Source organism: Nanorana parkeri, unplaced genomic scaffold (assembly GCF_000935625.1).
Source record: "Nanorana parkeri isolate BGI_ZX_2015 unplaced genomic scaffold, ASM93562v1 scaffold1942, whole genome shotgun sequence".
In the NCBI taxonomy this organism is placed as follows: Eukaryota; Metazoa; Chordata; class Amphibia; order Anura; family Dicroglossidae; genus Nanorana; species Nanorana parkeri.
The window spans coordinates 35,159-61,700 of NW_017308210.1; the positions used below are offsets into that span (position 1 = coordinate 35,159).

General features: G+C 46.6%; 2 protein-coding genes across 2 annotated transcripts in view; one reads left to right on the forward strand and one right to left on the reverse strand.

Moving 5' to 3' along the window:
• Positions 1–696: 696 nt before the first annotated feature.
• On the reverse strand, positions 697–9,236 carry PCNA (proliferating cell nuclear antigen). The gene is made up of 6 exons (XM_018572125.1): positions 8,865–9,236; positions 7,220–7,317; positions 5,534–5,601; positions 5,212–5,406; positions 3,140–3,263; positions 697–956 (listed from the first exon to the last, which is right to left on the reverse strand). Exons 1-6 carry the CDS (start codon positions 9,083–9,085, stop codon positions 877–879), a joined length of 786 nt encoding a protein of 261 aa, XP_018427627.1. The 5' UTR covers positions 9,086–9,236; the 3' UTR covers positions 697–876.
• A 16,710-nt stretch (positions 9,237–25,946) lies between these two features.
• The window catches only part of CDS2 (CDP-diacylglycerol synthase 2), a 76,598-nt gene continuing 76,002 nt past the window's right edge, over positions 25,947–26,542 (forward strand). The window contains exon 1 of the mRNA XM_018572128.1: positions 25,947–26,141. Within this exon, the coding sequence (XP_018427630.1) occupies positions 26,091–26,141 (51 nt within the window). The 5' untranslated portion in view covers positions 25,947–26,090. The remainder of the gene's footprint in view (positions 26,142–26,542) is intronic.

Sequence of the window (26,542 nt, forward strand, 5' to 3'; positions counted from 1 at the left end):
CCAGTCCCTGCAGCTTCTCCCCCAGACACCAGCAGTCTAAGGAACGCTGACATCACATCTGAGGTCCATTGACTTGCATTAGTCATGAGCAAATTGTGGGACATTCCACAGAGGTGAGTGCTGACTGCCACAGGGCCAAGGATCAGGTGAGTAATACAGCTTTAAGCGTGAGATAAAAATCGAGCACTTAACCCTTTGCAGGTGAAGCCCTACTGCAAGGGTATGTTTTTATTATTCAATTCCCCAAATCTCATCGTAAGAATAAGGAACAGGAAGTGTCACAAATGCTCTCTTCACCCATAGTGTGCCTTCGGCAATAAACATTCTGCCTGTGTGCACTTTATATTTGATGTTAAGTTTTGGGCTGCAACAACTGATTGATTAAATTGACAATAGTTGGCAACTATTCTCATTACCGATTAGTTGGGTGGTGGGGGGAGATTTTTTAATGCAACCAATTAAGCGAAAATAAATAAATCTGGCAACTAATCGATGAAAATAGTTGGCTGCAGCCTTGGTAAAGTTCCATTTTAAACAACAATGTCCCAAAAAACAGGAACTCTTCTATATGAAATGCCCCTAAAGATTGATTTCCTGGAAACTCAGATTCTCAAAATCCTTCTGTATTTACCCAGCAAGTCAGCCATGCACATTCATTGTTGCCAGCAGTCTGATCAGTAATTCCACACACACAGGTCATTATTACAAAGATTTATTGACTTCGTATGGCAGGTTTTACAAAGATTGCGTATTTACAGAAATATCTACAGACATGCCTAGAAGTTCAGCCAGGTTGTTATTTCGGGTTACTGTCATTACAAGGCAGTTGAAGAGCTGTGGCGTTCGGGTGACAGATGCATAAAAATAAACTGTTCATTAGGAAGCTTCTTCATCCTCGATCTTTGGAGCCAGATAGTATTTCACATGTCCCATATCTGCAATTCTGTATTCCACCACTGCAAGAAGATAACCCGCCATTAATGAGACATCATAACACTGAAAACTAAACACATCACACGGACAATCCAGGTATGTGGCCAATGTTTTCAGTTCTATTTTGCTTTCCCTGGTTCCTTTCCAACATTGAAACTTCTACATGAACTTGTTTTCATTCTATACTTTTTAGACCCGGTGAGATCATTAGGGCTGCAACTACTAATCGATTATAATCGTTAATGAGAATCGTTGTCAACTATTCATTAGTTAATTGTTCCGATTTGCAGCCGATGCCATCTGGCTGCAGCGGCCTGTGTATCAATCCTCGCCTGTATTGGCAGAGGCGACACAGAACACTAATTTGAAATGGCCAATAGGAAGCCTATTGCCCCCAGCAACTGCATTTACATTCAGCTGTCCCAGCAGGCGGCCGTCATTCCCAAGTGGAAAGGTGGGTGATACCAGGGTCTAATAGACCACCTTAATGTCACCTTAAAGGCAATTAAGTAAACAAAAAAATTATGAAGGTTAACGTTCCAAATTGTTTAAAGTCCCCCAACCCCACAAATGAGCGCATACTAACGGAAACACAAGTCTTGGCATTCCCACCCGGGGTAATCCCCCTCACTGAACGCACGGTACAGCAATGCTGTGCATTCCAGTGACGTGCGATTGCAGAAAATGCATGCAGTTTTATTCTGAAGTAAACTGCTTGTAACTCAATTTGTGTATTTTATTTTAAATAAAAGATGGTATTTAATTTTTGTTTTCCTTAACAGATTGATGGAAAAATAAATTGGCCAACTAATCAATTGTGAAAATAGTTGCAGCCCTAGATATATTCACTGGCCTCTGTGCTTCTCTAGGCAATACATCATGATCATGGCTGGTGGGGGGGGGAGGGCAGCAGGGTGCTTCCTGAAAACACCACAGCACCATGCTTTACTACTCAGCCCTGATGGCTCGACCATGGGAGCAGTTATGCAAATATCAAACTGCCTTGATTGGTGGATGCCAGTCCGAGATGTGGGTGTTCCTTAGCAGGCTGCATTTGCTTTAAGACTAGGTGCACTAGGTCAGGGCTTAAAATTTCCACTCACCTGCTCGCATTTGGCGAGGGGAAATAAAGTGAGGGCGAGCCAGACACGAGATCCATCCGCTCGCTCCCTCCTCACCTGCACTTTGTTTTCTCTTGCTCTGTCCTCCTACGATCGACTCCGGCTGTTGTGTCTTCGTGTAGACAGGTGACGTGTCTATTAGAAGCCAGCGTCTCCTGTCACCACAGATACCCGCTCTCTACTGCGCATGTGCAGGCAGACGGGACCATGAGCTCGAACTTAGTGGCCCGGCATCTAGCTATAGGCGTCCCTGTTCCCATGGCAGCACAAGTCGGCCTGAACTAACGGCCGGGTGCTGTGATCTTTGCTTTGATCTCCACACTGCTATTTCCCAGGAGGGGGGGAGACCGATCTGCAAAGGGTCATGGATGTAATTTGAGCTCTGCAAGCAGGTACTCCAATCTATTTTTTAGGATAGTTGGAAAACATTCCCTTTCATGATTGTTTAGGTTTATTATTTGAATTATCTGGCGGGAATGTGACATCATACTGATGCCATAGGAAGTTGGGGGCAGTTCTTTACTGTTTTTCTATTTGGCAATTAGGTTTTTCCTGTATAAAGTGTTGCTGGGAGTTGTAGTCCTCTATAGCTGGTGCCATTCTGCATTTTTGTATAAAGTGTTGCTGGGAGTTGTAGTCCTCTATAGCTGGTGCCATTCTGCATTTTTGTATAAAGTGTTGCTGGGAGTTGTAGTTCAGGCCTGGCTAGTAGCTCAAGACTTGAAATTTTAAGCCCTGCACTAGGTAATGTAGCAATGATGCCGAGTCTCCATTATTATACTGGGAACTAACATCTCAGGAAAGGGACAGGCAAAAGACAGCAAGACTGGAGCGTAAAGGGCTAGATGTTGGCCTTCCAGCTAGGTTCCATCTTCTAACGCACACTTCAAGAAGCTCACAGTATGCCGTGATATCAGAATAAGACCCAAGTACAGAAATGGAGCCACAACTGTGCAAGACTAAAGGCAAGCTGCAATCAGTATTAAGCTGCATACATTCTACACCACCAGCAAATCTAAACATACAAAATGACCTTTCTTACTGGTACAGCTGGTCAAATAAGGACCAGATCTCCCATCACTCACCTAGAGGGATATCTGCTGACATGCTGAGTGTCACTGAGGCAGACAGGGGTGTTGCTTTGGTGAAGAAATTCAGGTATCGTAAAGCAAATGTTAGTTGGACTGGCTCATTCATTTCTATTGTAACCTGTGGAAGATGAACACATTGGTTACGACCCGGTTATAGGACAGAACATCTAATATACGTACATTCAGATGAACAAGAACATTCCATGTGATATATACAATTTTTGTCACAATGTCCCCCTGGCTGAGCTGCACACGATTGTGATTATTGGGGGGGCGAAGACAGAATCACTATACATAGCGCTTCTGAAATATGGCTGCACCCCACTGCTCTAGTAATCGGGGGGCTAAGAACAGATGTAATCTCACCAGGCAACTGAAATATGGCCGCACCCCACTGCTCTAGTAATCGGGGGGGCTAAGAACAGATGTAATCTCACCAGGCAACTGAAATATGGCCGCACCCCACTGCTCTAGTAATCGGGGGGCTAAGAACAGATGTAATCTCACCAGGCTACTGAAATATGGCCGCACCCCACTGCTCTAGTAATCGGGGGGCTAAGAACAGATGTAATCTCACCAGGCTACTGAAATATGGCTGCACCCCACTGCTCTAGTAATCGGGGGGCTAAGAACAGATGTAATCTCACCAGGCTACTGAAATATGGCCGCCCCCACTGCTCTAGTAATCGTGCTGAAACTGCCTTCACAGATCATTTATAAACTAAGCTAAGTCCACATTAATCACAATCCCTGCAGGAAATATTCTCTCTACACAACAGCACGACAAGCCAGTAGATACAAATGATTTGACAGTGGAATTGATCAAATTCCTCTGTGAAGTAATCAGCTTCTCTTTAGTTTGTTCCGTTAAGATTTGAAAATGAAAGCCGATTGGTTGCCATGCACAGCTGATCCAGATTTTTCTGCTCCAGTTTTGATCAATTCACCTCATTGGGGTGAATCTAAATCTAATTGACAGTTTTAGCTTTAAATCATGTTATGTGTAAATCTGTGTAGCCTCCTTAACATGTGCCACCGGTTTGACCCGAGCTTGCACTATTCTCCTGATTGCGCCTGTTTTGCAAAATTTCGTAGCTGTTTACATCTGCACTTGTCCTGCGGCTGTCTGAAACTGGAGCATCACCTAACAAAACAATCGCTACACAAGTCCCCATGACCACTTCAAAAAGCGACAGTTCAGCTTATTGCCTGGAGTTAAGAGTCTTCTGTCCTGGAGTCTATTAATCTCATTTAGGAATACACTAGCAACCTAAATTTGGCGCAAATATAGCCCATGTGTCCATATGTGAGATCCAACACTCGCAATGGCCATGATAAATTCCGCCCAATATGTTTTATAAAGGAGGAGGAGAGTTGAATATTCAGTGAAGCTTTAAAAATGAAAAAAGCTGATTGGTTGCCATGGGCAACTGCTCCACTTTTATTCCCCTGAGTATTTCAAGGTCAGGTTCCTCCACAGTCCAGCAGCAATTATTGAACCCCAGCAAATGTAAAAATTAACCCTTGCAGTGGGGTTACACTGCTCAGTTTGTCTAGGGGCTAAAATGAAGACCACGCATCTGAACCTCAGTCCTGCAGCTGTCAGCCTTCACATCTCCCCCACAGCTGGAATGTCCCTCGGCGTCTTCACGTCTCATGCAGTTACATGAGATGTGATGACATCACAGGTGCGTAAATCACCAGAGTCCAAAATGAGCAGTTGACCCTTGCAGTGCTGGAATAGCCCCACCGCAAGGTTTAATTTTTACATTTTCTGACATTCTTTTGTAAAACAATTGTGATACCCCAACAACAGAAAGCTTTTAGTTTACAGTACAATCTTAGAATGTCCCATTGCTGATTTTCTTAGTGTTGGAGAGTAGAACAGTTAGGACCTTTGTCAGGTTCCCGCCCGCCTTTATCAGCCTATATCGGGGAGATTTCCCTTCACCTCCATTCCCATTGATATCAAACTGGAAATGTTTGAAAAGCTCAAAAAACTGATGGGTTATTATATTAGCAAGTTTTGGTTAGGAACAGAATCTGTCACATTACAAGCCACTTACAGCTTCTTCCTCTTTATCGACATTTGAAGTCTGTGATAGTTTGACGTTTCCTGTTCCCAGCTCTCCGCTTGCAGAGAATTTCACTCCATCCTTTGCACAAGAGATCACAACAGCATCACCGATCTGACTTAGATCTCTGCAGATACGGGCAAACTCCCCGGATGGCATCTTTATAACACAGCTGTACTCTTGTTCCTATACAACAAAGATGAATTAGCAGCTGCACCAAAGATGAATTAGCAGCTGCCCAATTCTGAAAAGTATCAACAAAGGTCCTTGTGATAACAACAACAACTTAAAACAGACGTTTATAACAACTTACCGGGATTCCCAACTGCTCCACATCCAAGTCCATCAGCTTCATTTCATAGTCTGAAACCTTTTCCTGATCTAAAACACAATGAATGTCAGCATGTTACTAATGTTCTGATACAAAGTGCACATAAGTTACATTTTACCCTAATACAAATGTTATATCACTCCAGTTATACCAGTTCAAGCATTGCTCATGACTGAATGGTACAAGACCGATAACAGCCTTGGTAACACAGAACCTGGAGTAAGGAAGTTAGAGGAACCTGGAATAGCTGCCATTACCATGTGGTTTTAGAGATGCACATTAATTGACACCCTGACATTAAGGCCTCATTCAGCTCTGTGCAGTCGTATCAGGCAGCTCCCGGGAAGGACAGAAGCTGCATGTGATTAGTACGTAGCCCCTGTCCTCTATGGGAGTACGGGGCCATACGCTGCCCTACACTGACCCTAAGTGAAGCTCCATACGGGTGCGGTTGTCTCGGCTCAGATGCAAACAGGATCCAACGCCGTCAGGGTACGAGTACGGACACCCGCACCGAAATGCAGGGCGGCGTACTCTGAGAAGGACGCTGAGGCCGTGCACGAAGCATGGATCTGTACGGGACGGCCTTTTCTCGTGTAAATGAGGCCTAATATCCAATGAGCAACTGACCTAACAAGCACACAGGAACTTTCACACATCACTAGCCGTGTTTGCTCCATAACTATGCTCCTCACATGTAAAAGGTCAACAGACATAACTCTCGTGCAATATGTGACCTAAATGGTTTTAGGCAATAGTGCTGAACTGGGGGAATCCTGTGACACCCACATGTTATTTATATGTTCTTCCAGGACATTCACTTTCCTAATTATCTTTTGGGTGATTTTTCCTCATTTCTCACCCTGGTATCAATATTGTGACAGGAAGTGAGCTGAATCTAGTGAGGACAAAAATAAAAAGGTTCTGTCCATTCCCTTTCCTAATAAAAACGTGCTGTTAGGTCCCAGCTTCCTGTTATTTCCTAAGTGACAACGCTGTCACAACTGGAGAGTTCTCGTCCGCAGACCAGATAACATGACAGGTCTAAGGACAGCCTCCTTATATACACACTCTGCAAATGGACGGTGTGTCAAAAGACCAGTGTAATGTGAACGAGTCACTACCCATCCACAACCCAAACACAGCAACACCCCCTCACATAACCTAAAATGTAAACGCATTAAAAGCAGAGACTTGCCTTCACTTCCTGTCCCCAAGACAACTCTGCAAAGTGAGGGAATCTCAAGCTGGGTACACGATTGGCTGCAGGCACTGTTTGGCAGACAATTCTGCAGAAGATGCTTTTCAGTTTTAGCTATATATACACCAAGTGCAGCCACCTGAAAATCACATCCAAGTTCTTAATCTTTAGCTGAGTGTTGAGTATAGTAATGCTACATTATGTACAGCAGCGTTACAGATGACAATCAAAAAAAGCAGGCACTGTTTACATTAGATCAATTGCTATACCTAGCAGCATCACAGAACGAGGCGCATTGCAGGAATCAAAACTGCAGCAATTGTCCATAGCAACCAATCAGCTTCTATTTTCTTGAACTGATCAAAGCTGATTGGCTGCCATTGGGCAACTGCTCTAGATTTTGCCTCCTCCAGATGAATTCCCTCCATTGTGATTACAGTCTACAAGCCTTGTAACTGGAAACTTACTGGGTGATTCAAACACCATGGTGACTGTGTCTGCATTGTCTTCTGCTCTTAAAGTAATGATATCGTCACTTGCAGCACACTTCAGGATCTTGGACATACTGCAAAAAAAAAAAGATACCAATGTACAAGAATTCCACAACTCAATCACAATACATTTATTAAAGAATTAAAGCCAAAACTGTTTTTTCATTTTGGAGTAATTGGGGGTTATATCCAGTCAGGTTTTTTGCCATCTGTATCACATTGGGAAGAACCCTTCACTTCCTGCCCCATAGCCAAAAGGAAGAGAGAAAACCCCCTGAAGTGAGGAGAAATTCCTGGTTGTCACCAGTAATAGCGCCCCCCTTGGAAGACTTGTCCTCCATTGTCAATTGTTCTGTTGACAATCTAAAATTGGCGATACTGTCAGTGATTACATCACCAGGACAAATTGAGCAGGTGAAGAATCTCCCTAACAGGTACAAAGACAGCAATCACAAGTCACCAGAACATAGGCTGAATATCCCTAAGATGTATTGCACACGGGCATTAAAGGGTAATTCCACTTTCTCAGGTGATTTGGGGAAAATGGAATGACCCCCTCTACCGCCCATACTATACCAACCTTTGGGTGAAATCTCACCTCCAGCGATGACTATCTGGTGTACAGCACTGTTTTGAATTTCACTCGCAAATGGTGAGCACTCATTGGTCAACGCAGTCAGGGGATCGCACTGACCAATAAGTGCTTGCCATTAGCTTGCAAAAGTCAAAATCCAAAGAGCAGGACTGTGCTAGACGGCGGTCAAGGGTACGGATACCACCACAAAGGAGAGTTCGTACAAAGTATGGGGGGGATGATTGGAGGGGGTCATTCAATTTCCAAATTCACCTGGGAAAGCGGAATTACCTTACAACCACATGTGCCCAGATTGCAATTTCTAAACGCTTTGATATGGCTGACTGCACACCTAGACATTCAGCACCATCTAGATAGTCTACCGGGCTGGACATGTTCTGCTTTCTGGATCTGCAGAGTCTGTCACTCATCTACATGAATGTGAACTCCTCCATATGGGACATGAAGCACAAGAAACAATCTGGAAGGCATAACAGTTTATACATCTCAGATAGTTCCTGTGCTTAGTGCAGGAGGGCCCTGTGCATTGGGCCTGACCCGGACAGACAGCAAAAAGAACATGACAGGTGCTCGGATCTTCCACCAAAGCTATAATTGATGCCATTGGCTCCACTTTCTGGGATCCTTCATAAATAGAGCGCTTATCACGGACCACTGAGATGAACACTCAAGGCTCCGCCCACCGGTGATTTCCCGCGCGAACGTCTTCGTCGGAGCGCAGTGACGTCACAAAAACGCGCGATGAACAGTCGCACATGAAGAAACACCCCGCTCGAGACAAGACGGGGCATGTCCGATGACCATGTCAACCGCGCAAAAGAAAAAACCCCACACTGTCCGCACACGTGACCAGCAGACTTGTATAATGTGCGCACTGTCTGGCTGCGTCGTACAGTCCCATCTCTGCAGAAGGCTCCTATGCTGATAACTGGCCAACAGAGCCAGACGGGTGCAAGACATGGAGGGGGGAGATGCAGACTGGGGTTTAATAAAAGACCGCTATGCTAGTCTAAACATCGGGCTTACCTGCTCATCTTCACCCCGATGGACTGGTTGCGGTCACAGCGGTAGGTGTCGAATCCGTCGGAGCGGAGGGTGAGCTGCACCAGGGAGACATGGGACGAGTCCATGCTCTGCAGGCTGATGCCGCTGGAGGTGATGTCCCAGCACGCCTCATCGATCAGGTCCTTCAGCGCCTCCAGCACCTTCTTCAGGATAGAGCCCTGCACCAGTCTGGCCTCGAACATGGTGGCGGAGAGCAGCCGGGGTGTATGTTATGTGGAGAGAAGATAAGGTTTTTTTTCCCGCCTTGCTGGCCTGATCCCGGCAAACTCCGGTCCTCTCTCCTTCTCTCACTCCGGCGCCAAATAAGCCCGGCAGCGCCGCCTCCCACACCTTTTATGGCGCCGGTCATGTGACCTGAAACGTCACCCTGAGGAGAAAGGCGCCAAATTCATTTCCCGCCACAGCCTGCAGATGTTCTTCAGTGCAAAGAACAATGTCAGTGCTGAGGGGAGGAGAAGGCAAAGCTCCAGACAGAAAATAGTCCCCTTTCACATCTGACTGTTTTTCGTGAACTTGCGGCAAACACACACAAAAATGCTTGATTTGACACCAAAAACACAAAACGTGCTCGCTCTGTCATTTCCAGTTAGGGGCACCACCAAACGCAGCTGGGCTAATGTGCGTATTGCACACAAATACAAGGGGAAAAACCAAGTAATGCATGTTGCAGATTTTGCTGCATTTACTACTTTTCCGCATTTGTCGCACGTGCGGGATACCATTGAAACCAATGAGGACACGTGGCAAACAGGAACAAAATGCACATGATCGCATTTTGGTACGCAAGCCTGCAGGTATGACAAGGTTTAAATGGGGGCATAGAAATCATCACAGCCTGTACATAAGAGTTATATTCATTAAATACTCGCTGCAGGTGAATCTTCCTGCTGCACATGTTTTAAATGACAGTGATTGATTCCCCTGCAGTGAATGTCACATTCGCTGGTTTATAAATAGGCCCCCAAGTGTCTCCAGCCTAATGATAACTCTGACTCGATGGTGACACTGTGTGAACTGTACTACATAGTAACAGTATAAATATTACTAAACAGTCAGTGAACCTAGAAATAAACCTGCAAATAACCAAATTCATGTCAAATATTAGGGCCTGCTTCACACATGTGCGTTTCGGTCACGTGTATTACAACAACGCACGGTACTGCAGTATTCACCACAACACAGTAAGGCAATAAACGTGTGTTGCAGCCTACCACAAGGCACAGTAATGAACACTGTGCCAGACATCCCAACTCTCCCGGACGCACCGGGAGTCTCCCGCTATAGCGGCTCCCGGCCGCCCGGGAGAGAAAAACTTCCTCCCGGAAAGGTTTAATCTTCCATAGGTGACATTAGGGGTCTAATAGCCCCCTGATGTCTACATAAAGAGGACCTAACATAAACAGATATCCCATGCACACTAGACCGGAATCCCACTTCATCAGGCACATAACATAGTGACCACTGTGCCCGATGAAGGGACCGTGGTAAGTTCTGAAACGTTGCTCATACGTGTGATGTCGTGTGTATCTGCCGTCAATAAAAATACATACACTGAGTGGCCAGATTATTATGACCACCCCATCAGTACTTCGTTGGGCCGCCTCGTGACTCCACGAGATGTTGAAAGGTGATGCGAGGAATCTGACACTGCACTGTTGCCCTTCTGTTGTCTTGTACCAGTCTTGCCACTCTCCGTTCTGCCCTAACATTGACTAGTCGCTGACGGCCACAATTCACACGTTCAGACCCAGATTTCCGGCTGACAGTCCAGTCTTTAAACACTTTAACAACAGCTGCTCTTGAATATTGAACGAATTCTGCTGTTTTGCTGATACTCGCTCCAAGGCTCCGAGCGGCAACAATCATCCCACGTTCAAAGGCTGTTAAATCGCGTTGTTTACCCGTATCTTCATATGTCGTGGTAAACAACCTGCTTCCCTATTTATAATGGTCTGGCCCTCTAACAACTTCAGAGATAAATTATAGCTAATTATAGCTAATTTGCCTACAAACGTCAGGTGGTCATAATAAACTGGCCACTTAGTGTATTGATGCCTTGGACCCAGGTGTGCGGGTGACTATCGCTTCTACATAAAGAGGGCCTGTCACATCCTCTTTGCTATTACATAGGGGGGTTTCTTAGCCCCTATGTGATAGCAATAAAGTGCAAAAAAAAAACGTAAAAAAATCATCTGTTTCTCCATCCTTAGGCGGTGACCAATTACCTCTCTTCCCCTTCACTCCAGCTGTGGTATGTCCCTCTTTGTTTTGACATCTCATACAAGGGAATGGACCTGGCATAGGCAGAATGATGTCAGCAGGGCTTAGACTACAGAAGCCTAAGGGAGAAGAAGCTGCGTGGACTAGTCTAGTTGCCAGGCGGGATCAAGGATCAGGTGTGTATATCTTCTTTATTTTAGACCCTAAACCAAAACGAGCACTTAAAAGAGCAGGGGGGGGGGGGCCACTGCAAGGGAGTCATTTTTTAAATATTCACAGTTGTTCTTTAAAGCTAAGTGGTCGACAAATTCAAATGCAAAGAAAAAACCCTCCAATTTTAGAGATGTTTTAATCAGTTTCCATTATTTACGTATGAACCATCAAATAATGGACTGTGGTCAGCAAGGAAAGGGTCCAGGAGGGCTCGCTGGGGGGGTCACCCTGAGTTTGCCAGTATGTTGTATTGTAAAACGCTACACTGGATAGTCGGCCAATTAGTAAAACATGTCAGAAGACCGGGTACAGATGTAACCATAGGGACAACAAAATGCCGAGGTCACAGTACTGTCTGGCATAGATGACGTGATGCATAATCTCAGCATACGTCTGTCACTGCAGCATTATTGACCGGTAGAACATCATGTATAAGACATGTAGTAGCATAGCACAGTCATTTACTTCTACTGCTCCTTTGGTCTTGATGTAAACTGCCTACAATCAGGGCCAGATTTACTCTCTCTGCTGCCCCAAGGCCGGTTCCTCAATGCTTCCCCCTACGCGCCAAACATTGTTTCACTGTTTTTCCTAATTATTGCTTTAACTTTTTTCTTTATTTTATTTTTTACTTTTTTATTTAACTTATAATATTTTGCACTTAATTTTATTGCTAGCACACGCTCCTGTGTGATAGCATTTGGAGGTGACAGGTTCTCTTCATAGGACCTGTCACCTCCAATACAGGAGTTTGAGCACAGTACGGTACTGGCTCTTCTGTGACGGCTGAAAGGGGAAGGCTGCGAGTGCAACTCTCCCTTCCCTATGTACATGGAGCAAAGTCTGTTCTCCGCTCTGCTCCCTGCTCTACATCCTGAATGATTGTGCCGGGGGACCCCGAAAACTATGACGGGGAGGGAGGCAGTCAGCAGGGACAGAGGCAGCCAGGTGAGGTTGGGGTGGAAAAAAAAACTACCTGCCCAGTGGCTGTGCCGCCCCTCTACTCCCTGCCGCCCTGAGGCCCGGCCTTGTGGGAAATCTGGCCCTGCGTACAGTCATGACATAACAGCTAGATTAAGCAGCACTCTGGAGAGAACATCTATTAGTCCCTGTTCACACCTGGGCGTTGTGACGCTGAAAGCTTAAGCGTCAAAACACACAACACAAGAATTCCTATTCATTCCTATGGCCCCTGTTCACACATGAGTGTTTAGCAGCAAGCTGTAAACAAGCTGAATGCTGGAAAAGGTGCATGAGCTTCTTTCAGGCAGATTCAGCGCATTTGTGCTCCATGCATTTCAATGGAAAGCGCGCCAAAAACGCGTGTGTGGGGTTTTGCGTATTTATCGCGCGTTGTTGTGCAAAAAGAACACACGTTTTTAAGGCGCATATACATTGTGGAAGACCACCTGCAAAGCACACTGGGAAACAAAATTGCTGATTCATGTTTGCAAAATGTTGATTCTGAGGCATTTATAAGGCTAATCCAGGCACAACCTGCGCAACCCCCTTTATAAAAACAGAGGAAGGAGGAGGCGGGGCTTGGATAATATTGCTTGCCAGGTTTGGCCAGAATGGGAATCTTTCCCTCCATCCCTGAAGGACAGCAAAGGTAAAACATGTGCATGTGACGTGTGGCGTGTGACATGTGGTTAGGGTTGCCACCCCAATGGGTTTCACCCGGACAGTACGGGTTTTGAATCCTGTGTACGGGTGGGAGGCGGGCTCCCACCCGTACACAGGATTAAAACGGCAGACTTGCTCGACTGGCAGCGGGTGATGAGCGGTGAGCACCGGGTAGTGAGCGCCGGGCAGCGAGCGCTGAGCGACACTGTCTCCAGTCACTCCCTCCCTCCTTCTCCCTGGTCACGGTGTTCTGATGGTGAGAGGAAGTGACATCAGAGAGGGAGAGAGAGCGAGGGAGAAAGCATCCTCCGGCAGCATGCGCGTGGACTGGGCTGGACAGCGGCTTCTTCTTGCCTGTGACCGACGCCGTCCTTCTCTGGACCTCTCTCCTAATGGAAAGGTATTTAAAACATTTAATCAAAATGTTTAATAAAAAATATCAATTGAAAAGAGTAGGGGGGAGACCGGTATTATCGAGGAAACCGGGATTTATTCACAAAGTATTTCGTTGAAATCGTTGTGACTGTTAATATTCCGCTCATCATTTACTGCCATGGACGGCATATTATTAACGGTCATAATTAACCATTACAAATGAATACTTTGTAAATAAATGCCGGTTTCCTCGTTAATCCCGTCTGTACGTAAACGCAGATACTGGGTTGGCACTAAAACTTTAAACAAGCGGCTGCCTGAGGTCCTGCGCTTGCTGGGGACCTCGGCAGCCTTCCTGTTAACAACCATGCGGTGCCATGGCGGTTGGGGGGAGGGGCCTTCATGGTTTCTTGCACCGGGGCCCTGAAGGTTCTAGTTACGCCTCTGCATATCATCCAATACAGCTGTCCAGATTCCATGTTAGTGCAACATCCATTTTATTGATCGTTGTCTTTCAATCGGCAAGCACTTTTGGGGCCGCGCAGGGTCCGCTTCATCAGGCTCAGAAATGCGTTTGTCGTTTGAATGACAACTATAAATTAAATGGATTTGCATGTGCCGATACCGATCCTTGTATCAGTGCTGATATCGAGTATTTGGGCGAGTGCTCGTACTCGTCAAAATGCTCCAATACCTTACCCGATACCAGAACTTCCGGTCAGAGGGAGAACTCCCTCTGACCGGCAGTGCCAAGGGACCACGGAGCCTGCCAGAGGCATCCAGAGGTGGGGTGACACCCGGTGCGGGTACCGGGTGACACCCCAAAGTGACATCACGCGCGGTACCGCCGTTACCTGCCGACAGCTATCTTAGTGATGGACGCCGGCAGAGAGAGGAGGGGACGTCACCTGGCGGGATAATGTATGCCGCTGGGTCCCCTTCTCTCTTGAGCAAGTGTTGGGCTCTCAGTCCTTGACCAAGTGCCCGGCTTTTCAGAGGGGGATGACACCAACATGACAATCATTTTGGTGTCACCTGGGTGCGGGCCGCTCCCCCCGCACCCCCCTTGTGACGCCACTGGAGCTGGCTTTCTTTCGAATTTGTGGGTTCTGACCCGCCTCCTGGCTTCCTGAGTGGCTAGGAAGCCTGTTTCACTTGTTGCAGCCTGGCTTCCTAACCAATCAAGAAAGCTGGGCGGCATGTCATGAATCACCTCTCAGCTTCCTGATTGGTCAGGAAGCCACGAAAAATGCCTATGAAAAATGTGACGCCAGCATCTATGTTAATCAGGAAGCCAGGAGGCGGGTCATAACATGCCAGCAGGCTTCCTGATTGGCTAGGAAGCCAGCTTCACTTGTTGGTAGGCAGCCTGGCTTCCTAATCAATCAGGAAGCCAGGTGATACATCATGACTCGCATCCCGGCCTCCTGGCCAGAAAGCCACGCTGCCTAGAAAAATGTGACGCTGGCTTCCAAGTTAATCAGGAAGCCAGGCTGCCTAGAAAAATTTGAAGCCAACTTCCTAGCCAATCAGGAAGCCGGAAGGCTGGCCATGACGTGCCCTCCAGCTTCCTGATTGGCTAGTAAGCTGGCTTCACTTTTTTTCTAGGCAGCCTCGCTTCCTAACCAATCAGAAAACCAGGACGCGAGTCATGACGTTCCGTCCGCCTTCCTGATTGGTCCGGAAGCCAGGCTGCCCAAAAAAAAGTGACTAAGAAGCTGGCTTCAATCAGGAAGCCAGGAGGCGGGTTCACATCATGACTCGCCGCCCGTCTTCTTGATTGGTCAGGAAGCCAGGCAGCCTCTGAAGCCGGTGTTCTTTCACTGGAACACTGGCTTCACAGGCAATTAGGAAGCCGGGCAACGGATCATGATCCGCCGCCCGACTTCCTGATAATTGGGGCACAAGGCACTGGTATCGGCAAATGGTATCGGTGCATCCCTAATTTACACTAACATGGAATCTTAGTGCTGGTGACATCTGTATTGGAGTTCTTTGGTGAGCTGTGCCCTCCGCAGTCATTACGAGCACCCGTTACTTTTGGGATATACGGTAAGGAGTGCGGCAAGCAAAAATGAAACTTTGCCTGTCTAGGCAAAAATCCTAGCACCGGCCCTGTCTGCCGCGAGGCAAACAAGTCGTTGGCCGTGGGTGGCAGACTTCAGGGGGGCGGGCGGAGGAGGCGGCAGCGTCAAAGGACGTAGTCCGCAAGGAGGCAGAGAAAAGCGGGGAGGAGGCAGCGGTGGAGGAGGTGGAAGAGGAGACGGACCAGCAGGAAGGGGCGAGGTGAAGCAGGAGGGGGCGGGGTCGAGGCCGAGACGATGTCGGATCAGAAACGGGCGGGCCAGTGTGCCATCGCGCCTTAGGAAGCCGGTGCATGCTTGACACATTTTAAAGGTGAAGCTTTAAAAGCTTTTACCGCTCATCAGTTTAGTGTTATCGGTGATTAATGGCCCTAGAATTATTGCTCTCACTGCGACGTTCGCGGCGATATGTAACATGTGCGGCGTAATGGGCGCAATCATCGTTTTCACAGGTATGTGCACCTGACGCATGTTTGCATGCGTCTATGTATGGGAGGGGTGACTTTAAAAAAAAAAAATAATAATAATAATTTTTTATGTGTAACTTTACATTTTTTTTGGGAAACTTTGATTTTTTTTCCTATTTTTTTTTTCCACTTAAGTTTATTGCTATCACAGAGGGGGCTAAGAAACCCCCTATGTGATAGCAAAAGATGTGACAGGTCCTCTTTATGGAGACATCAGGGGTCTCTAAGACCCAGAATGTCACCTAGGACCCCCCTGAAGAAGCTGATGAAGCACAGATCTGCTTCATCAGCTTCTCTCCAGCGTCTGAAGCTGGAGAGTGACACGAGAATGTGGAAGTGATGTAATATACAACACTTCCGCCTACTGACATATATCAACCGCCCTCTGATCCCCTGTCAGAGAGGCACAGCGGAGCCCGGGACCAGCTTGACATCGGGAGGGAGGGGACACGGGCCGGCAGCTTATACAAGCGATCCGACCATGTGGGAATGGGGACTAAGTCTTACTTTCAGGGGATGTCTTTTTTTATTTTATTTTTTAATCTGCAACAAAAAGTGGCAACAAACTATGGCTTAGTGCAGGTAACCTGCAGGTGTGCAGTGCTGCATGTGCGGATCAGTGTAAAAGCAGACAAATACGATAATCTTTTATTTACTGACCTTATTGGTATGGTAAGAATGCGAATACTACTGTTGCTCTCTTCCTTTTCCTACTGGTCAGTATCGGTAAAGCAGATTCTTTCACAGGCTGAGTGCATCTGCTATCACTCCGCCTGTCACAGTAACCGGCGCTATAGACGAAGTAGCGGCTAATGCGGCTCTGCTCCCTCCGCAGCCTTGCTTTCTACTGCCATCTACTGCTTCCTTTGCCATCAAGGACAGCGGTACCAGCGGTGCAGAATTATGGAGACATCAGGGGTCTCTAAGACCCAGAATGTCACCTAGGACCCCCCTGAAGAAGCTGATGAAGCACAGATCTGCTTCATCAGCTTCTCTCCAGCGTCTGAAGCTGGAGAGTGACACGAGAATGTGGAAGTGATGTAATATACAACACTTCCGCCTACTGACATATATCAACCGCCCTCTGATCCCCTGTCAGAGAGGCACAGCGGAGCCCGGGACCAGCTTGACATCGGGAGGGAGGGGACACGGGCCGGCAGCTTATACAAGCGATCCGACCATGTGGGAATGGGGACTAAGTCTTACTTTCAGGGGATGTCTTTTTTTATTTTATTTTTTAATCTGCAACAAAAAGTGGCAACAAACTATGGCTTAGTGCAGGTAACCTGCAGGTGTGCAGTGCTGCATGTGCGGATCAGTGTAAAAGCAGACAAATACGATAATCTTTTATTTACTGACCTTATTGGTATGGTAAGAATGCGAATACTACTGTTGCTCTCTTCCTTTTCCTACTGGTCAGTATCGGTAAAGCAGATTCTTTCACAGGCTGAGTGCATCTGCTATCACTCCGCCTGTCACAGTAACCGGCGCTATAGACGAAGTAGCGGCTAATGCGGCTCTGCTCCCTCCGCAGCCTTGCTTTCTACTGCCATCTACTGCTTCCTTTGCCATCAAGGACAGCGGTACCAGCGGTGCAGACAGTGGACACCGCGGTAAAGTGCACGCTACCGTACCACCAAACTAGGTCTTATTTTCGCGGTAGGTCTTATATTACAGGAATCTTTAAAAATAGTGCTAGGTCTTACTTTCGGGGTAGGTCTTATGTTCGGGGAAACAGAGTAGTATGTTCTGATCAAGGAGCCTCCCCTCACACCTGCCACAGCCCCGTGCAGCTCACCACCTCTGCACCGCAAGGACCTCAGGAGGAGAGTGGTGGGGCATCTCCCAATCTGCTGACGGTGTTCCGTTATAACACCAGCCCTGCACTGTATACCAGCAGGAACAGGACCCCCGAGGTTGCCCCCCATCTGCCTGACGTTGGGACTTGGGGGTACACTGGTGTCACCCCCGGACGGGTGTCACCGGGTTGCACCCCCGCACCCCTCCAGTGACGCCGCTATGGCCTCTGTGGCCTTGTGGGGAATCCGTCCCTGGCTGCAGTTCAGTGATACACTACTGCACTTGGTGCCTGCTACACTCGTACTGCATTGTACTGCAGTTATGCTGCATTGTGCAGCATTAACATTGCACTGCAGTAGCATTGTAATTGTAATTCAATTGTATGTATTGCAGTAATACCAGAGATGGATTGCAGTGTGATTTTAAAAATACTATAGCTGTTTTGCAGTATTACTGCAATTCTATTGCAGTAATATTGTAGCAGGTTATTCATAAAAGAGTGAAGAGTTTGGAGAAGGCAGAAGAAGTGAACAATATAGGTCAGAATATCTGATTTGGAAAAATTCTCCAATTTAGCTCACTTTCCGGTTCAGCTATGTTGTCCTAGATCAGGGGTAGGCTGGCAATGCCTTATGGGATAAAAGGCATTGCCAGCCACAGGCATGACTCCCAGAGGCAGAAGCATGATGGGATTTGTAGTTTCAGCACCACTGGAGAGCCAAGGTTGCCTACCCCCATCCTAGATTGTTCACTTCTCCTGCCTTCTCCAAACCCTTTAGATTAGTCCACGCCAGATGCAGTTGCGATGCAGTCCGTTCAGTCTGGCAGCTGCATTCAAAATGCATCACAATGCTTTCCTATTGGATTTTTCACTGTTCACACCAGTGCAGTCCATCCCGATGCAGTCAGAAAAAATACTGCTTGCCCTATTTCAGCTGCGGGGCTCGAATCACAACAGAACGCATCAAATCGCATAAAAAATGCATGCAAATGTACTGAAACGCACATGAAATCCAAGTTTAAGCAACAAAAAAAAACCAGAAAAAATGTGTCAATCACAGTAAAATCGCACTGCAGCTGCACAGACGTACGCAGTTCTTGTGTGAACTAGCCCTTCACCATCTTGTGAATACCGTATATACTCGAGTATAAGCCGTCCGAATATAAGCCGAGGTACCTAATTTTACCCAAAAAAACTGGGAAAAAGTATTGACCCGAATATAAGCCGAGGGAAATGAGGCAGCTACTGGTAGATAGATACCATTAGAAATACTGTACCTGTACTGCAGTTCTATTTGACTAGTATTGTAGATGTACTGCAGTAATACTTCAGCTGTATTGCAGTATTACATTTCTGTTACTTGTAACAAAAACCGCAGTATTACTTCTAAAGTGCAGTAACCTTTCCTTTCTTCATTTGCCCAGATTCCAATATCTCCAATATACTAATGGCAAAGATCATTTCTTGGGTAATAACTGAATTTTTTGGGGGAAAAATAAAATCATAAATTCAGATATTAGGGATTTACGAAAACCACTTTTTCCAGACCGAGTACAAGTACCCATACATGTCCATAAGTACTCCCCGATACCAAATACCAATACTTTTTTTTGTGTGTGTGTGTCATGTGACATTTTTTTCTAAAACAATACAGACTAATGATTTTAAGCTGGACCAATGTAAGTTTCTATTAGGGATGCACTGATACCATTTTTTCCAGACCGAGTACGAGTACCGATTACTTTTCCTGCAGGACTCGCCGATACCAATTGCCGATACCTTTTTTGTGTGTGTGTGTGTGTGTGTCATGTGACATTTGTTTCTAAAACAATACAGAATAATTATTTTAGGACAGTGGTGGAGAGCCAGGGTCCAGTCGCAGCTGCAACTTCTGCAATCCTAGTAGTTCTGCCACTGACTCCAAGCTGAAGAGGGACTTCAAATCCCAGCAATACAGCAATGCAGAATGGCACCGGCTATAGAGAACTACAAATCCCTGCAGTACATTATACAGCAATGCAGAATAATACCATCACCTATAGAGGACTACAAATCCCAGCAATACATTTTACAGCAATGCAGAATAACATGAAGCTACATACTCTGTGCAGCCCCGGGGTGATGTCTCCAGTGGTGGACCTCAAGAGGGCTGTGGGTGGTCTCAGACGGGCTGTGGAGGATCTCAGGAGGGCTATGCAGGGTCTCAGGAGGCTGTGCGGAGTCTCAGGTGGGATGTTTAGAGTCTCAGGAGGCTGTGCGGGGTCTCACCGGGGCTTTGCGGGATCTCAGGGGGGCTAAGTGAAGTCTCGCCAGGGCTGTGTGGGGTCTCAGGAGGCTGTGCGGGGTCTCAGGAGGCTGTGTGATGTCTCACCAGGGCTGTGCGGGGCCTCACCAGGGCTGTGCAGGGCCTCATGAGGGGTCTGAGGGTATCGTAGGTGGCCATGGCTCCCCAGGAAGCAAGGCTGCCAAGCTCCCCAGCAAGTGCAGGATCTCAGGCAGCCGCTAAGTTAAAAAATTTGAATCGCCGCTATCTGCGCTTAGTATTAAGGCATTTTCACAAGTACTCGTGAAAATGACCAGTATTGGTACGGATACCAGTATCAGTGCTTCCCTATCAGATATCATTATACATTCATACTGTATAGGCATTTTTAGCATGTAATTAAGATTCTTGGCCTCTTCATGAAATCTACAGATACATTTGTTACATCCTTCTTTCCATTCTCCGTTTGGATAAAACATAATCATGTCATAAAAATCCTATTTCAGAAGAGACATAAAATGTCTTCACGTCTTATTTCTATAAAAAGAATTCTTAAAGGAAGATGAAACCAATCAATACGGCAAATGAATGTAATGGGACTTGTTAGTGTATAGCTCTAGGATGGAAAATGTAACATGCACAGTGTCAATTATTGCCGTGGTTAGAGCTGTTCATGCATCTAGCATACACGTTGGTGTCTGTTGTAGTGGCTCGGGAAACTTTAGTACTTACATTGTAAACTCATGTTAAAAGAACAACTAGGCAGAGAGCTTACACTCAACATTAGGCTCCATTCACACTGGAGCGGTTGCCCGCGCGTATACCGCTTTACAGATACGCGCAAACCAGCTCCAAACAGAAAAAACAATGCACTTTAATGTGCCTTGTTCAAACTATTGCGGAGACCATGCGGTACCAAACCGTGCGGTCCCCAAAATAGTGCAAGCGCGATAATCCGGCAGATTCCCCACATTCGCGGCTATATAATGGCCGCAAACGGGCGGAATCCGTGCAGTTGTTTCACATATAGAGTTTGCGTCCCACGCGGTCTTCCACATGGGAAAACCGCACAGGACACACAAACGCTAAATGTGAATGGAACCTTACTGAACATCATGCACACTTTTGAAACCAGACCAACCATTAGTCCAACCACTGCCACAAGCACCTAGATACAAGATGGCTGCCTTAACCACTTGAAGACCAGGTGTTTACACCCCCCTTCCTGGCCAGGCCATTTTTCAGTATTCAGCGCTGCGGTACTTTGACTGACAATTTTTCCGTCATGCAACGCTGTACTGAAATGAATTTTATACCATTTTTTGGGGACAGACAGAGCATTCTTTTAGTGGTTTTAAACTATATTATTTTTTACTATAATATGAATAAAGTACTGAAAATTTCGAAAAGAAAACTGTTTCCCCTACATTATGTAAAAAAAAACTTTTATTATTACCCAAATTTTTCATAAAATATAAAAGATGGGGTCACGTCAGATAGATAGACACCAAACATGTCGAGCTTTAAAATTGGCCATAGGCGACACTTTAAAAGCTTTTACCGTCGCTCATCAGTTTAATGTTATCAGTGATTGATGGCCCTACAATTATTGCTCTCAGTCCGATGTTCACGGTGATATGTAACATGTGCAGCGCAATGGGCGCAATCGTCATTTTCTTACATATGTTTGTGGGGGGGGGGGACTTTAAAAAAAGATTTCAGTTTTTTTTTTATATGTGACTTTAAAAAAAAAAAATTTTTACTTTTTTTTCTCCACTTAACTTTATTGCTATCACATAGGGGGCTGGGAAATCCCCTATGTGATAGCCAATTTACACAGAATGGTCCTTTGACATCAGGGCTCTCTAAAGGTGCCCATACACTGCTCGATTCTCGTACGAGAATTGCGGGAAATCCCGCGATCGTACGAGAATCGAGCAGTGTGAACGAAGACGTGCAACCGTTACTACTGTACGGTCGCACGTCTTTTGTCTAAGGAGCACGCTAGAAAACCAGCCGAAAATCGTACGATTTTCGGCTGGTTTGAACGGTGCTCGGGAGAGCATACCTGCTCGGAAGCATACCTGCACACATAACACAAGCAATTAGCAGTCTCTACAGATGCCGGAACGCTTGCATGCAAACAGCCATCGTTGGCTGTTTACATTTCAAACAGATTTCCCGCTAGCGGGACGGGCGAGGACGTTTAAAAACGCTTGTTTACATTCAAGAAGCTTGTAATTAAACGGCCGGCCTAGAATCGGTTAACAGGGATATACTCACCACGGTCCCCGCTAGCTCCTAGACCAGTCCCTTCAGCCTCACTTCCCCTCCACTCCAGCGGTCTAAGGTCCTGTGAGTCATTACATCCTATACACAATGTAATGGATGCGAGGACATTAAGGGACATATCATCATCGCTGGAGAGGAGGAAGTGCGAGGCTGAAAGGACCAGTCTAGGAGCCAGCCGGGATCACAATTGGGGCGTATAGCTTTATTTTAGCTCCCTGGGGAAAACGAGCCCCAACCCTTGCAGTGAGGGGGGGAGGTAGATCAACTGCAAGGGTTAATATTTTATTTGCTGGAGTTCTTCTCTAAAGCAGAGCTAAAGTGTATGTAAGGGGGAGAGGCAGTATTCGTAGTGGTAGCAGTAAACCATGAATGAGACAGAGACACCCAGGAACAGTTCAAACATGTTTTCCGGCACTTTTATTCAGCAATGAATAAAACAAAGCTAGTTCAAAGCAGGAGGGCTGCGTACAGCAAAGAGTGAGCATATGGAGGGATGTCGTTCGAACGTTTGTTTGATTTTAACATTGGATTTTGTAATGTATAGAATTTCCCACAGAAAACCACATTCCCTGTTAGCATTTTGGTCATTGAAGAAAACATTTGAATTCTGCTGCTTTTTGAGTCACTACAGTCGGAAACGATTGCCGATTTGACCCCATTAACCATTAGAAAATCAAAAACTTTTTTTTTTAAATGAAATTCTACTGGTGTATGACCGGATTAATATCTGCTTACAAATAACAGTGTTGCTGAAGCACATAAGATCAGATGGCAGTCTCCCGTATTACCCTTATGTGTCTAATCTGACTCATTAGAAATCAAATCTTTCTGCAGTTTGGATAGCTGGGCCTATATTGGAGTTTTCCTGTGTATTGAATTGTGGAACTACAAGAACTGTTGTTTCTAGAATGATCCTGGCAGCTGGAATTGTTGTGTTGTGTTTGTTTCCTGCTCTGCACAAACACAATATTTCTGCATAAGGCCCCTTTTTACATGGGCTGATCAGGAGAGGATCCATGCACGGGTCCCCTCCTGATCACAGCAGTAGGGAGAGGATGTCACCGCTTTGACATCTGTGTCCATACAGTTTTTTACTGCACCTTGCGATGGAGGAAAAAAACTGCAATTACCGGACCCCATGTCTGTCTATGGGCAATCAGATGTATGATGACATGTGTCTGTTTACATCAGATTACCCCTGATGTGGCATGATTCGGTCCAGCGAAACGGATCTCTGATCTGTTTGTTTTTCTGGACCCGGCCAGAGTCGGCGGTAACCGGGTGTAAGCGGATACTCGTCCGTTTACACACAGCTTCCCATAGACTTACATTGGGCATCTGATCGGGTTTGCCTGAAAAACTGACAGGTGAAGCAGATTGGGCCGACCATGTGAAAGGTCCTAGTCTGCACACAAACATAAAGGTGCCCATACACCTGCCGATTATCGTACGATAATTGCGGGTGATCCCGCGATTGTACGATAATCGGCAGGTGTATGGGCAGCGTGCGACCACTTCTACTGTAAGGTTGCATGACTTTCGTCTTCCGAGCACGCTGGAAAACTTGCCGAAAATCGTAAATTTTCGGCGGGTTGCTGGCGTGCTCGGAAGACGAATGCCGCACGGGCAAGCGCACACTGCATGCTCAGCACTGCAATCATCGGAAGCCCGGCCCTCAGCGGGGAGGACTTGCGATGGTCGCAAGTACGATCTGCCTGTCCAAGATGGGCAAATCGTACGAAATTTTAATCACCTTACAACCATCGCACAACGAAAGTCGTGCGATGGTTGTGACCAGATTACTATTTAACTGAGAAGGAAGTCCATGCAACCACTAAGAAGAGCTGGGAGGCTTTATCCTGTTGCCCAGCAATCAGGACACTAGCCAAGAAGCCAGAGCGGGGCCGCAGCCTGTCACCTGGCAACCAGGATGCAAGCCCATGTGGGTAGGAGAGAAGTCGCATCCCATTGCCTAGCAACCGGGATACTAGCCGCCACTGGTAAGAAGAAGAGCCGGAAAAAGGCAGCGCCTGAGTATAGAGCAGTAAGCTGCTTTGTGGTGGAGTTTTGGAGAAAACCAGTGCCAGAATATGTTATTATTATACAGGATTTATATAGCGCCAACAGTTTGCGCAGCGCTTTACAATATAAGGAAGACATTACAATCACAATACAATTCAAGACAAGATGGTAAGGAGGGCCCTGCCCCTGAGGGCTTACAATCTAGAAGGGAGGGGCAAGTGATACATGAGGAGGTAGCTGTGTGGGGATGAATTGTTTGAGAACATGATGGTTCAGTGGTTAGGTCGAGGTGGGATAGGCTTCCCTGAAGAGATGAGTCTTAAGGGATCACCTAAAGGCAGACAGAGTGGGAGACAGACGGACAGGTTGTGTTAAAGAGTTCCACAGGATGGGAGAGACTATAGTGAAGTCCTGGAGGCAAGCATGGGAGGAGTTGGCGAGGGAGCTGGAATGCAGAAGTTATTTTGAAGAGCGGAGGGGATGGTTAGGGAGATACTTTGAGACAAGTTTTGAGATATAGCCGGGGGCAGAGTTGTGGATGGCTTTGTAAGTCATTGTTAATATTTTGAATTTTATCCTTTGGGCTATTGGAAGCCAGTGCAGGGATCGGAAGTGGGGGGTTGCAGACACTGAGTGGTTGGTTAGGTGAATGAGTCTAGCAGCACTATTCATGATAGACTGAAGAAGGTCAAGGTGTTTCCTCGAGGTCAGTCTAAGAAAGCAGTCAGGATGCATAAAGTATTAGATGACCAAAGCATTCACTCACTTGTGAGTTCTTTGTCAAGTTTGATGAAAACCTAGACGTATATGCGTATACTACATACATGCGCTGGCACAGTAGAAACTGAAGTAGAATTGCCCCTGCTACACAATATGTCTTTCTGACATGAAATTAACAGAAGGAAATCCTCTTCCAATGCTCATCAAGTGTAGCCAAATACCTAATGATTTCCATACCTGACGACATGCCTCCTCTATCCGCCTTTGATTTGACTAGTTACATCCCACCACTTGGCAAAGATGACAAAATCATGTTTCTGCTGGGAAGAAACAATCAAAGTGTGCTCATAATATAACAGTTCAATGGATGGGATGAGGTATGCCGCCAGGTCCCTTCCTCTCTCCTAACACTGTCGGGTTCTTGGTCCATGACCGAGTGCCCGACTTTTCATTGGGGTGACACCAAAATGACTGTCATTTTGGCGTCACCCCTCCAATGGTGGCACCTGTGTGCGGGCCGCACCCCCCGCGTGACGCCACCGATGATGATACAAGCATTGGAGCTAGAAGGAACCTAACTATATAACATAAAAAATATAACTAACATGTGTGTGTGTATATGTATATATATATAAAAACTAAAATATATATAACACAACAAATATAAATAATACATATAACATAAAACATATAAATAATCTAAATAACATAAATATAACAGAAGATAAAATAGTGCGCAGCATCCCACACACACGGCACAGCACCCGCAAAATGTGCAGGGGGAAAGATGACGTCATGGAGGGAGGAGGGCGTGGTTTACAGCGGGGTTAGGGGGAGAGGAGAGGATGGTAAAGTATGAGCGCGCGCGCCCTGGGGATGTTGGAGCGCGCGCTTCATCCAATCGACCAATGGGGGCGCTGTTCCCCGCAGCCTTTCTCCAATGGGCAAGAGGGGGGCGGTGCGGGTGCTCGCCAGGCGCGCTCCTGCTCCTGAGTTGGAGAAGGAGATCGGGGAACTGCACGTCACGGTCCCGACGATATTGGGGGCATCAGCTTGGGAGATTCGTAGCGGAGCCCGAGTGTTCCATCCCTGCACAGGACCAGGATGACAGAGCTGAGGCAGAGGCTGGCCCGGGAGCCGGAGGCAGAGGACAAGGTACATCATTGGGGATGCTGGGGGCTAGGGAAGGGGGGGAGGGTACCCTGGCATAATGAGAGCCCGGTCTGGGTGACACCTGTCATGGCATCATGATGCTGCACAAGGAACTGTGAATCTATGGGAGAGGAGCGCAGGGGGGAGGGGGGTGCAGTCAGTGAAATGGGTGATCGTAGCACGGGGGGTGTGGGGAGGGCGGAGGGGTGTTAATGACTTTCCCATTGCAATCCCCCCCCATGATATTTTTTTAAAGCAAGTGACATCAGAAGTGCCATTTGCTCCTTTGGATGTAGATGAGGCTCATTGGGACCGGTCACTGGTGGTGTATCACAAAGGGTCCATACTACGTCCTGTTCTATTTAAAAGTCAATTTTATCCTAGGTGGCCTTAGCCTTTACCCC